This window comes from Nerophis ophidion, linkage group LG23 (genome assembly GCF_033978795.1).
Source record: "Nerophis ophidion isolate RoL-2023_Sa linkage group LG23, RoL_Noph_v1.0, whole genome shotgun sequence".
Taxonomy (NCBI): Eukaryota; Metazoa; Chordata; class Actinopteri; order Syngnathiformes; family Syngnathidae; genus Nerophis; species Nerophis ophidion.
In genome coordinates this window covers 12,213,527-12,227,490 of record NC_084633.1, presented here as the reverse complement: position 1 = coordinate 12,227,490, position 13,964 = coordinate 12,213,527, and the positions used below count along the sequence as shown (strand labels likewise).

At 36.2% G+C, this 13,964-nt stretch overlaps 1 protein-coding gene across 1 annotated transcript; it reads right to left on the bottom strand.

The window, feature by feature from the left end:
* Positions 1–12,383: 12,383 nt before the first annotated feature.
* Positions 12,384–13,909, bottom strand: LOC133541373 (transmembrane protein 100). Its single transcript, XM_061884760.1, has one exon. The coding sequence runs from the start codon at positions 13,214–13,216 to the stop codon at positions 12,833–12,835; it is 384 nt and encodes a 127-aa protein (XP_061740744.1). The 5' UTR covers positions 13,217–13,909; the 3' UTR covers positions 12,384–12,832.
* Between the last annotated feature and the right edge of the window lie 55 nt (positions 13,910–13,964).

Genomic DNA, 13,964 nt, shown 5'->3' with positions numbered 1-13,964 from the left:
GTAAGTGTCCATATTAGCCTACTATCAAAATGACTTTAAAGGTCTTATGTAAGTGTTATAATGAAGTCAACACATGATGTAAGTGTCTATGTTAGATATATTAGCCTACTGTCAAAGGCTGACACGAATATTTGTTGACAGAAATGTTGTATTTTAATTTTTATTCCACACTTTTTTGCAACATTGGAAATCATTCTTAAAATGGACGCTTCTCACAGGATGAGATAAGTTCTGGAAATTACTGGCTCAGAATGGCCAAAGGTATAGATGTGTGTATCCAATTTAAAGGAATCGGCAAGCTGTCTTCTTTTAACGGATTTATTACAATCTTTGCAAGCTGGGTAACGTTTACTGTGGTCTGGAACAACATGGCACACAAACAACTATGAGAAGTGCAGCCATTATTACATACAGATAATATGTCATGAAAAATGCAAATATAAATTAAATACACAAAGGACATAAGTAAAGGAGATTAAATGAGCTCAAATATACCTACAAACGAGGCATAATGATGCGATAAGTACATTCAGCTAGCCTAAATAGCATGTTAGCATCGATTAGCTTGCAGTCACGGATTGACCAAATATGCCTGATTAGCACTCCAGGAAATCAATAAAACTCACCTTAGTGCTTTCACGCACATCATAAAAAGTTTGGTAGACAAAATGAGAGCAAAAAGGAGCGGCATAAAACACGTATTTCTGTGGCAGCGTCGGACAAAGTTGTACATGTAAACAAACAACGGTGAGTTCAAGGATCGCTGAAATAAGTAGGACAAAACGGTGCTGGCCAAATACTCTCATCAGTGAAGCATGTTTCATATAAACAGCGGGATTTCTAACAATTAGGAATGTTTGGGTCATGTTTGTCCTCCTACATAAAATATATTAAAACAAAAAATATATTTTTTCAATTTTCACACGCCCGGAAAAGGGTGGAGTGCCATCTCCGGGTTGGGGAGGAGACCCTGCCCCAGGTGGAGGAGTTCAAGTACCTAGGAGTCTTGTTCACGAGTGGGGGAAGAGTGGATCGTGAGATCGACAGGCGGATCGGTGCGGCGTCTTCAGTAATGCGGACGTTGTATCGATCCGTTGTGGTGGAGAAGGAGCTGAGCCGGAAGGCAAAGCTCTCAATTTACCGGTCGATCTACGTTCCCATCCTCACCTATGGTCACGAGCTTTGGGTCATGACCGAAAGGATAAGATCACGGGTACAAGCGGCCGAAATGAGTTTCCTCCGCCGTGTGGCGGGGCTCTCCCTTAGAGATAGGGTGAGAAGCTCTGCCATCCGGGAGGAGCTCAAAGTAAAGCCACTGCCCCTCCACATCGAGAGGAGCCAGATGAGGTGGTTCGGGCATCTGGTCAGGATGCCACCCGAACGCCTCCCTAGGGAGGTGTTTAGGGCACGTCCAACCGGTAGGAGGCCACGGGGAAGACCCAGGACACGTTGGGAAGACTATGTCTCCCGGCTGGCCTGGGAACGCCTCGGGATCCCCCGGGAAGAGCTAGACGAAGTGGCTGGAGATAGGGAAGTCTGGGCTTCCCTGCTTAGGCTGCTGCCCCCGTGACCCGACCTCGGATAAGCGGAAGATGATGGATGGATGGATGGAATTTTCACACATCTCTGAAAGAGGTCCAGGGAGCCAAGAGGGTGGCGCTAAAGAGCGGCATACCAGTTTCTGACTGGCAACCAGGACACACCTGGATGATTTTTTACTTGTCGTGCCATTGGGTTGAGTTTTTCCTTGCCCTGATGTGGGATCTGAGCCTAGGGTGTCGTTGTGGCTTGTGCAGCCCTTTGAGACACTCGTGAGTTAGGGCTACATAAAAAAAAACTTTGGAATAAATGAATACTTCCATGCTTCCTGTGCACTCCCTCGCTGCACATTTTTACCTGCGTTCCGCCTGCTGTCTCAACAACACCCGGACCGGAAACGCGACAATACATTTTTTATATCGCACAAACGCAAACCCACACACTCACGAGCCATTTATTTATCACAACATTTGGAAAATGTACAAACACGTAGGAAATATACGGTACAAATATAAAGTTGTCGCATGTACAGCACCAAAAATATTAGAGGGCACATACAAACGGATTTAACGGCACGGATAAAACATCACTTGTCCACAGGGGGGGTGAAGAAAAGTACACGGTTAACCCCCCACCCCGCTTACACAGCACAGAGGTAGACTTTCCCTCAATAGTTCCACTTTAAAGGCAGGAAGGGAAATAAAACAAACTGGTCACTCGTCATCAGTGTAGAAGCGCACAATAGCGCCACAATGGTAACAAAACAAAATAAAATGTGTGAGTTAAGCTACAAACTAAAATACCGCACGACCAATTAGGGCATGACACACATACTTGCCAACCTTGAAACCTCCAAATTCGGGAGGTGGGGGTTGGGGGGGGGGCGTGATCAGGGGTTGGGCGAGAGGCGTGGTTAAAAGGGGAGGAGTATATGTACAGATATCCATCCATCCATTTCCTACCGCTTATTTCCTTTGGGGCCGCTGGTGCCTATCTCAGCTACAATCGGGCGGAAAGCGGCGTACACACTGGACAAGTCGCCACCTCATCGCAGTATGTGTAGAAATCTTTATTTATAATTGAATCACTTGTTTATTTTTCAACATGTTTTTGGGGTTTTTTATATCTTTTTTTTCCAAATAGTTCAAGAAAGACTACTATAAATGAGCAATATTTTGCATTGTTATACAATTTAATAAATCAGAAACTGGTGACATAAAGCTGTATTTTACTTCTTTATCTTTTTTTTTTCCAACCAAAAATGCTTTACTCTGAATAGGGGGTACTTGAATTAAAAAAATTTTCACAGGGGGTACAGCTCAGAAAAAAGGTTGAGAACCACTGCTCTAAAGCATTCACACATATGGTTTTCTACACCAAAATTCCTCGATTTTTTATTATTATTATTATTGTATTGTGTGAATGCTCCAAAGCATGCACACATATGGTTTTCTACACCAGAATTAATCTATTTATTTTTATTATTCAACTCATATGGTTTTTCAACTTCTTATTCCTCTTCTCCAGATTTTGCCGCACTCTACCTTCCACATTTTACACCCGATTGAAACCGTTCCAACTTCAAAACTGTTTAGCCTATTCGGGAATCGCGGGCTTCCCCTTGACAAATTCCAAAAATTCCCAGATTTCCCAGAATATTGTCACATATGCATGCAGAGTAGATGGCAGTATTGTCCTGTTTAAGAGTGTCACAACATTGCTGTTTACGGCAGACGAAAACGTGACTGCTGTTGTTGTGTGTTGTTGCCGCGCTGGGAGGACGTTAATGAGACTGCATATCAATAAACCCACATAAGAAACCAAAAACTCGCCCTCAATTATTCTACAGTTATAACGTCATAGGGCAGACACTCTGTTTATATTGTGGGAAAGCGGACGTGAAAACAGGCTGTCGACACGTCACTCGGGTCCGCATGGAGCTGGAGGGGGCGTGGCCTACAGCTCCACCTGAATTTCGGGAGATTCTCGGGAGAAAATTTGTCCTGGGAGTTTTTCGGGAGAGACGCTGAATTTCGGGAGTCTCCCAGAAAATCCAGGAGGGTTGGCAAGTATGATGAGACATGACACACAAATAAATACCTTGCATGGATAAAACAGACGCAATCTCACACATTCTGGATTTAGATTTTGTCGTTACATTCAGTTGACTCAAATCACAAAGAAAATGCACATTTTAGCTGCAGAAAGGTGACAGCAGCCTTCAGGACTGACTTTGGCATTACGTGGAAACTGCTACCTAAATGCATAGACTGGAACTGTAGTCAGGCATCATGAATGTGGCGGTGAGCAACGATTTTTAAAGGTAAAAAGCGCACGGCAGCCTCACTCCAGGTGGATTTCAGTCTCGATATGTACATTCATTTATTCCATTGCACTTACAATGTGATGTGTGTGTATGTGGATCTTTGACCAGAATGTTCTAAGAAGACAATGTAAATTTGTGTGGTCTCCTCCCGCAGTTAGTGAAGTGAATTATTGCGCCTATATAGCGCTTTACGTAGTGAAACCCAATATCTAAGTTACATTTTTTTAAACCAGTGTGGGCGACACTGGGAGCAGGTGGGTAAAGTGTCTTGCACAAGGACACAACAGCAGTGACTAGGATGGCAGATCGAACCTGGAACCCTCAACTCTACCAACCGAGCTATACCGCCCCAGTTCATCCCTAGGCAGTGCAAAGCTACATTCAGTTGATCGCTGCAGCTTCTCACGAGAGAAAACAGCTTTATTTGGGAAGTGACGAAGCCACACTGAAAATGAAATGGTAAAATGACCAGATTAGAAGTTGTTATGTTCCGGCACTGGAGTTGTAATGTTTGGAAATCAAAACCGTAACTTTCAGAAAAATCCTGCCTGAAAAAAGCCGTCATATTGGGGGGATTGGTTGAGTCACTAATTTAAATACTGAAAAGTGGCAATGTCAGGAGAATGTGATATCTTTTTGTGACAATGAGGTCTTGATATTACTTGTAAAAAGTTGTAAAGTTATAAGAAGAAAGTATGATTTTTTTTTTTTTTTTAGAAATGTGGTTTGGGAAGGGGTGGGGCCTGTGGCCCTGCAGCGAAGCGGGGTGTGCCAGGACCGGCCTCGGAATCAGCGACAGGTGCGTAGGTGGCCCACCTGGGCCTTGTTATCTAATCACCTGTCGCTCTGTTATAAGCAGCATCCAGGAGGAAAGACGGGGTTGGAGTTGGAGCCAGAGAGTGAGCGAGGGCGAAAAAGGAAAACGACAATTGCTGGAAAGCAACTGAGAGACTTATTGAAAAATAAAACAATATTGTGACCCTGAATCCGACTCTCATGTTGGTGCTTGGTGGTCTGAAGAACCCCCAGGAAGGCAACCTCCACATGTGGTGATATTACTTAAATTGAAAACATAGATTTGATTAAGAATGATTTTTTAAGTTATGTGAAAAAAGTAATAAAGGTATGAGAAGGTAGTGGCATTTCTTTTTAATTTTTTTAGCAAAAGTAGTGATAATCCGAAGTTTAACATTTTTTAGTTGCGTTAAAAAATGGTTAAATTTACGTGAAAAAACGTTAAGTGGTAAGCATAAAATAGGATTATTTGGGGGAAATGTGATTATATTACTTAAAGTAATAAAAGGAAAGAAATATACAAGAAAAGTTTTTTTAACTTATGTGGAAAAAGTCTTAAAACTAGGAAGTGGTGCTTTTTTTTTGGGAGAAATGTATTAATATTATTAAAAGTGAAAAAAAAAATAATTTTTATGAAAAAAAGGAAGTGGATTATAAAAAAAAATTGGTAATATACTAAAAGTGAAAAAAAAATCTGATTACAAGAAAAAAGTTGTAAACCTATGGGAAGAAAGTAGTATTTTTTAGAGAAATGTCGTAATATTAAAAAAAGAAAGAAAAATCGAATCACAAGAAAAAGGTAGTGATTTTTTTTTTTTTTTAAATATTACTAAAAGTGAAAAAAAATCTAATCAGAAGAAAAAAGTTGTAAACTTATGAGAAAATGGTCGTAAAGTTATGAAACGGTGGTGGTATTTTTTGGGATGAATATGGTAATTTAACTTCATTATGAGGAAAAATTTTAAGTCACGTGAAAAAAATGCGAAATAAGTGATATTTTTGGAGAGAAATTTTGTATTACTAAAAGTCGAAAAAAAAATCTGTGTGGAAAATATAGGTATAGGACTTTTTGAGAAAAATGTGGTAAGCACAAAAATCAATATACTAAAAAGTTGTAAATCTGTGTAAAAAAAAGTTGTAAAATTAGGAGAAGAAAGTGTTTTTATAGAGAAATGTGAAAAATAGGAAAACTTTTTTCAAAAAAAGTTTTGTGAAAAAAAAAAGTCTTAAAGTTAGAACAGTGAAATGGATATTTTTAAGAGAAATGTCATAACATTACTAAAACTGGGGAAATGTAGCAGTTAATACAGAAAATACAAGTAAAGCAAAAAGGAAAAAATTTAAAAATTATTACAAGAAATGTTATTTAAAGTTACGTGGAAAAAGTCATAAAGTTATGAGAATGAAGGGGATTTTTTAAAAAGAGACGTGGCAATATACTAAAAGGGGAAAAAAAATCTGATTACGAGAAAAAAGTTGTAGTTACGTGAAAAAAATCGTAAACTTAAGAAAAGAAAGTGATATTTTTTAGAGAAATGTAATAATACTAAAAAAGAAAGACAAATCTAATCACAAGAAAAACTTATAGTTAAAGGTAAAAGTGAAAAAAGTCGTAAAGTTATGAAAATCAAGGGGTATTTTTTTTTTTGAAATGTAATATTACTAAAAGTGAAAAAAATCTAATCAGAAGAAAAAAGTTGTAAAGTTATGTGAAAATAGTCGTAAAGTTATGAAACTAGTGGTATTTGTTGGGATAGATATGGTAATATAATATTTTTGCGAGGAAAATATAAGTCACGTGAAGTAAATGCGGAAGAAGTGTTATTTTTTTAAGAGAAATATCGTATTACTAAAATTTGTGCAAAATGTCGTAAAGTTATAAAAGGAAAGTGTAGGATTTTTGGGGAAAAATGTGGTAAGTACAAAAAAATCGACATATGAAAATAGTTGTAAAGTTGTGTGAAAAAGTTGTAAAGTTAGGAGAAGAAAGTGTTTTTTTTTTTTTAGATATTTTTTTTAAAGTTTTGTGAAAAAAGTCCTAAAGTTAGGACAGCGAAGTGGATTTTTTAAGAGAAATGTCATAATATTACTAAAAGTGAAAAGAAAGCTAATCAGAACAAAAAAAAGTTGTAAAGTTAGGAGAAGAAAGTGTTTTTTTTTTATAAAGAAATGTGAAATATATGAAAAAGATGTTTTTTAAGTTTTATGAAAATGTTTGTATTATTATGGTATTGTTGTGTATTATTTTGTTGGTATGATTAATGGAAAAAAATAAATAAAAAGGAAAACAAAAAAAAATGTCTTAAAGTTAGGACAGCGAAGTGGGTTTTTTAAGAGAAATGTCATAATATTACTAAAAGTGAAAAAAAAAATCTAATCGTAAGAAAAAAGTTGTAAAGTTAGGAGAAGAACGTGTTTTTTATAGAGAAATGTGAAAAATACAAACACTTTTAAAAAAAAGTTTTGTAAAAAGTTTGTATTATTATGGTATTATTGTGTATTATTTTGTTGGATTGATTAATAAAGAATAAAAAATAGGAAAAAAATTAATACAAAAAGTCTTAAAGTTGGGACAGCGAAGTGGGTTTTTTAAGAGAAATGTCATATTATTACTAAAAGTGGGAAAAAATGTACCGGTGCATACAGGAAATCACAAATACAATATAAGTCATGAGGAAAAAATGCGGAAGAAGTGTTATTTTTTTGAGAGAAATATCGTATTACTACAAGTCGAAAAAAAAATCTAAGTGGAAAATGTAAAGTTTTAAGACGAAAGTATAGGATTTTTTGAGAAAAATGTGGTAAGTACAAAAAACATACATACGAAAAAAGTTGTAAAGTTGTGTGAAAAAGTTGTAAAGTTAGAAAAAAATTAGTTTTTTTATGGAGAAATGTGAAAAATACGAAAACCTTTTTTTTTTTAAGTTTTGTGAAAAAAGTCCTAAAGTTAGAACAGCGAAGTGGATTTATTAAGAGAAATGTCAAAATATTACTAAAAGGGAAAAAAAAATCTCATCAGAGGAAAAAAGTTGTTTGAAAATAGTCGTGAAGTTATGAAACAGTAGTGGTATTTTATTGGGATGAATATGGTAATATAACTTCATTACGAGGAAAAAATTAAGTCACGTGGAAAAAATGAGAAAGAATTGTTATTTTTTTGAGAGAAATATCGTATTACTAAAAGTCGAAAAGTAATCTATGTGGAAAATGTCGTAAAATATAGTTATTTTTTTGACACTAATGCAAGTACAAAAAAGTTTTAAAGTTGTGTGAAAAAAGTTGTAAAGTTAGGAGAAGAAAATGTTTTTTATAGAGAAATGTGAAAAATACAAACTATTTTGTGAAAACAGTTTGTATTATTATGGTAATATTGTGTATTATTTTGTTGTATTGATTAATATAAAAAAATTAAATAAAAAGGAAAATAAAAACAATTTTTTAAAAAATTCCTAAAGTTAGTACAGCAAAGTGGATTTTTTTAAGCGAAATGTCAAAATATTCCAAAAACTGGGAAAAAATGTACCGGTTAATAGAGGAAATAAAAAATTATGAGAATGAAGTGGTGTTTTTTTTTTAAAGAAATGTGGTAATACACTAAAAGTGAAAAAAAAAATCTGATTACGAAAAAAAAGTTGTAAAGTTAAGTGAAAAAAGTCATAAACTTATGAGATGAAAGTGGTATTTTTTTTTCAAAAGAAATGTCATAATAATACCAAAAAAGAAAGAAAAATCTAATCACAAGAAAAACAGAGTTAAGTGAAAAAAGTTGTAAAGTTATGAAAACTAAGTGTTTTTGATTTTTTTTTAGAAATACGGTAATATTAATAAATACAATATTACTAAAAGTGAAAAATAATCTAATCAGAAGAAACATTTTTTTTTAATTTTGTGAAAATAGTCGTGAAGTTATGAAACGGTAGTGTTATTTTTTGGGGATAAATATGGTAATATAACTTCATTACGATTAAAAGTAAAGTAAAAAAGTAAAAGTAAAAAATTAACAATTTTATGAAAAAAAAGTCATTAGGTTATGAGAATTAAGTGGATTTTTTTTTTTAAGAAATGTGGTAATATACTTAAAGTGGAAAAAAAAATTCTGATTACGAGAAAAAAGTTGTAAAGTTACGTGAAAAAAGTTTGAAACTTATGAGAAAAAAGTGGTATTTTGTTTTGAGAAATGTCATAATAATAATACCAAAAAAGAAAGAAAAATCTAATCATAAGAAAAACAGAGTTACATGAAAAAAGTTGTAAAGTTATGAAAATCAAGTGTTTTTGATTTTTTTTTTTAGAAATGTGGTAATATAAGTAAATATAATATTAATAAAACCGAAAAAAAAATCTAATCAGAAGAAAAATTTTGTAAATTTACGGGAAAATAGTCGTGAAGTTATGAAACAGTAGTGGTATTTTTGGGGATAAATATGGTAACATAACTTCATTACGATTAAAAATTTAAGTCACGTGGAAAAAATGCCGAAGAAATATCGTATTACTACAAGTCGGTAAAAAATTATATGTGCAAAATGTCGTAAAGTATAAGACTTTGAGAAAAATGTGGTAATTACATAAAATCGACATATGAAAAAAGTTGTAAATTTAGTAAAAGAATATTTTTTTTTTAATAGAGAAATGTGAAAATTACAAAAACTTTAAAAAAAAAGTTTTGTGAAAATAAAAATGGGAAAAATTTACCGGTTAATACAGGAAATAAAAATAATCCTGTTTTTTTTTTTAATATATTAATTTGCCTATTTTATGACTTTTTTGCATAACATTAGGTTTTTTTCTTTTCAGTGTGGCTATGTTACGCCTTCCAGGTCGATTTTCTGTCCACATCGCGACAACAACAAAAATCCTTTTTTTTTTGGAGAAATGTCATAATAATACCAAAAAAGAAAGAAAAACCTAATCACAAGAAAAACAGAGTTAAGTGAAAAAAGTTGTAAAGTTATGAAAACTAAGTGTTTTTGATTTTTTTTAGAAATACGGTAATATTACTAAATATAATATTACTAAAAGTGAAAAATAATCTAATCAGAAGAAACATTTTTTTAAATTTTGTGAAAATAGTCGTGAAGTTATGTAACGGTAGTGTTATTTTTTGGGATAAATATGGTAATATAACTTCATTACGATTAAAAGTAAAGTAAAAAAGTAAAAGTAAAAAATTAACAATTTTAAGAAAAAAAGGTCATTAGGTTATGAGAATTAAGTGGATTTTTTTTTTAAAGAAATGTGGTAATATACTTAAAGTGAAAAAAAAATTTTGATTACGAGAAAAAAGTTGTAAAGTTACGTAAAAAAAGTTCGAAACTTATGAGAAGAAAGTGGGGTTTTTTTTGGGGGAGAAATGTCATAATAATAATACCAAAAAAGAAAGAAAAATCTAATCACAAGAAAAACAGAGTTACATGAAAAAAGTTGTAAAGTTATGAAAATCAAGTGTTTTTGATTTTTTTTTTTAGAAATGTGGTAATATTAGTAAATATAATATTAATAAAACCGAAAAAAAATCTAATCAGAAGAAAAATGTTGTAAATTTACGGCAAAATAGTCGTGAAGTCATGAAACGGTAGTGGTATTTTTGGGGATAAATATGGTAATATAACTTCATTACGATTAAAAATTTAAGTCATGTGGAAAAAATGCCTTAGAAGTGTTATTTTTTGAGAGAAATATCTTATTACTACAAGTCGGTAAAAAATATATATGTGCAAAATGTCGTAAAGTATAAGACTTTGAGAAAAATGTGGTATTTACAAAAAATCGACATATGAAAAAAGTTGTAAATTTAGTAAAATATTTTTTTTTTTAATAGAGAAATGTGAAAATTACAAAAACTTTTAAAAAAAAGTTTTGTGAAAATAAAAATGGGAAAAATGTACCGGTTAATACAGGAAATAAAACAAATTCCTGTTTTTATTTTATTGTATATTAATTTGCCTATTTCATGACTTTTTTGCATAACATTAGGTTTTTTTCTTTTCAGTGTGGCTATGTTACGCCTTCCAGGTCGATTTTCTGTCCATATCGCGACAACAAAAATCCTTTTTTTTTTTTTTTTGAACAGGGCATAAGATGGAGTGTAAAAGGTTGGTTTTTAAGGGTGTGAACATGCTACTTGGTAGTACTAATACAGAACTCACCTACATGGTGGTCACATGAGACTGAATAAGATGCTGGGTACAAAACGCTTTCTGAGGCTAATTTACGCTACAGTGACTCACTATTGCCTCCGGAGGAGGAAAGTGGCGTTACCGGCAGGCTGTCCTTTAAAAAAGTGTGTGAAATGAGATAATGGTCAGGGATCAAGTCATAGTGCAAAATACAGATGGGTGTAATGAAGAAAGTTTTGCCTGGAGGGGGGTGGGGTGGGGTGGGTTCGGGCGAGGGGTTTTGTGGTAATATTACTAAAAGTAAAAAATAAATAATTTTATGAAAAAAGGTCATAAAGTTATAAGAATGAAGTGGTTTTTTTTTCAAAGAAATGTGGTAATACACTAAAAGTGAAAAAAAATCTGATTACGCAAAAAAAGTTGTAAAGTTAAGTGAAAAAAGTCATAAACTTATGAGATGAAAGTGGTATTTTTTTTTTTAGAGAAATGTCATAATACCAAAAAAAGAAAGAAAAATCTAATCATAAGAAAAACAGAGTTAAGTGAAAAAACTTGTAAAGTTCTGAAAACTAAGTGTTTTTGATTTTTTTTTAGAAATGCGGTAATATTACTAAATATAATATTACTAAAACTGAAAAAAAAAATCTAATCAGAAGAAAAATGTTGTAAATTTACGAGAAAATAGTCGTGAAGTTATGAAATGGTAGTGGTATTTGTTGGGATAAATATGGTAATATAACTTCATTATGATTCAAAATTTAAGTCATGTGGAAAAAATGCCTTAGAAGTGTTATTTTTTGAGAGAAATATTGTATTACTACAAGTCGGTAAAAATATATATATGTGCAAAATGTCGTAAAGTATAGGACTTTGAGAAAAATGTGGTATTTACAAAAAATCGACATATGAAAAAAGTTCTAAATTTAGTAAAATAATATTTTTTTTTTTTAATAGAGAAATGTGAAAATTACAAAAACTTTTAAAAAAAAGTTTTGTGAAAGTAAAAATGGGAAAATTTTACCGGTTAATACAGGAAATAAAAAAAATCCTGTTTTTTTTTTTTTTATATTAATTTGCCTATTTTATGACTTTTTTGCATAACATTAGGTTTTTTTCTTTTCAGTGTGGCTATGTTACGCCTTCCAGGTCGATTAAAAGTGTGTGAAATGAGATAATGGTCAGGGATCAAGTCATAGTGCAAAATGCAGATGGGTGTGATGAAGAAAGTTATGCCTGGAGTGGGGGGGTCAAAGCAAGGGCGAGGGAGGTCATGAGTTCACATGGAAACATACGAATGTGACAAGAGCCTTTTTCCATGTGTGCTTGCTCAAGGCACGAAGCGGGAGGGGCCAGTCAGGGTCCCCCCCCCACCCCTCCGTTATGGCATGTGTCCTTCAGTAATCCCAACCCCGACTCTGGCCGAGTGGAGGTACCCGGGAAGCATAGCTGAAGACCCCCGACTGGGCCATTCTGTGCAAATATCTTCATGAGAAGTCCGTACTCCTCCGTCCTCCTTTTTTCGGCGGCTCACAACTCCTCGGCGGACTCAGGTTCCACTCTGCCGGAGTATAAAAAAAGGACCCACCCCCCCAACCCTCCCTTACCCTCCCCGCTCCGGACACATTGCTGCGGTGTCACAGGACGAGGCGATGACGCCGTCCGCTGACGTGGGTCCGCCGGGTGTCGGGTTGCGGTCTTCCGAGAGTCACCTGTCCCGGGCGGGAGGAATGCTGCGGGTGACTTGTCCGGTGACGCCCGACGGCGGCACCGATGGACGTGGCTTGTTCTGCATAGCGTGGGGAGGGTGTATGTGTGAGTGTGTGTAAGAGTGTGTGTGATTTATGCATGCAGTGTGCAGTGCATATTCCAGTGTCTCCTTGGAGGTTGTTTTGACACCAGAAACCTGACGTGGTGGCGGAGCCCTCCTTCCCAGTCCAAAATGTTCCCAGACTAAACAGAACCCGAGTGAACTCCCCGGGCGGGTCCGGGCGATGCCACACCACGCATGAATGAGGAGGTCAAAACTCCCGACCTTTTGCTTTCAAGTTGGGCATCACAGGGGGCACTGCTCCGAGGTGAAGGACCCGCCGCCGCCGCCGCCAGCCTCCTTCTTTTTCCGCCGCTTCTTCTTGTGCACGCTCCAACAGGCGGTGGCCATCGCCAGCAGCAGCAGTCCGGTGACGAGCAGCGCCACCGACACCACCTTGGTTTGCGGCAGGTCGTTGTAGGTGTAGGTCACCCCGGTCCCCGCCACGCCGATGACCAGGGAGATGATGCCGAAGGGGAAGATGCAGCGGTACCAGGACTTCTCCATGCCGCCGGTGGCCTGCGAGAGACGCTCCAGGGAGGAGAGCACCTCAGGGACTTTGGCGCCGCCGGCTTCCAGGGATTGCCCCTCTTGCGGCTGGCAAGCCAGGGGCCCCGTGGTGCAGCCCATCTTTGGGGGCTTGACTCGGCTCGTTTGGGAAGAAGTCAATCCTTGGAATCCTGCTTTTGTCCTCCCGTACGGTGGCTGCCGGACGCAAGGCTGCACATTGTGCACTGGGCTGAGCCCAGGCGGTGGCAGGGCATATATAAAGCAGCGTGGGGGGAGGAGGAGCTACGGGGGAAGTCTGCCTCCTCCCATTGGGTCTTCCTTTCTGTGACGTGCGGCCAACGTTGAATCGGGGGGGTGATGAGGAGCAGGAAGGGGGAGGGTTATATGTCCCTGCATCTCCCCATCACCACCTCACAGTTGTACTCTCCTACATGTTGTGCTGCAGGATACATTTTTAGTACTGCAGCAACACAGGTGTGGAGTTTCATTATCATTGACCCACACATGCACCTGAAGGGAACATGCAACACCATACACATAAACACTACTGAGCGTGTCTACACATGACAGACAAGAGTGAAATACAATCCGCCCACACTCGGCTCCCGCCCACTCACTCACTCACACACAAACACTATAATGATGCCAGTGGTGGCTGAATGAAAGACAAGCGAATAGTAGACTTCCACACCTCTCTTGCAGACCAATTTGTTGTCATGATACCAATATTTTGGTACTGGTAAAATGAACATCGTTTTGTCCTACTAATTTTGGCGGTTCTTGAACTCACCATAGTGTGGACTGTGACGCAACAGTTTGTTTACATCTAAAATTTTCCGCTCCTTTGTCTCATTTTGTCCACAAAAAG

Excerpts from the sequence above, each read along its gene's own strand:
- LOC133541373 (XM_061884760.1), bottom strand. The coding sequence starts at position 13,216 with ATGGGCTGCACCACGGGGCCCCTGGCTTGCCAGCCGCAAGAGGGGCAA.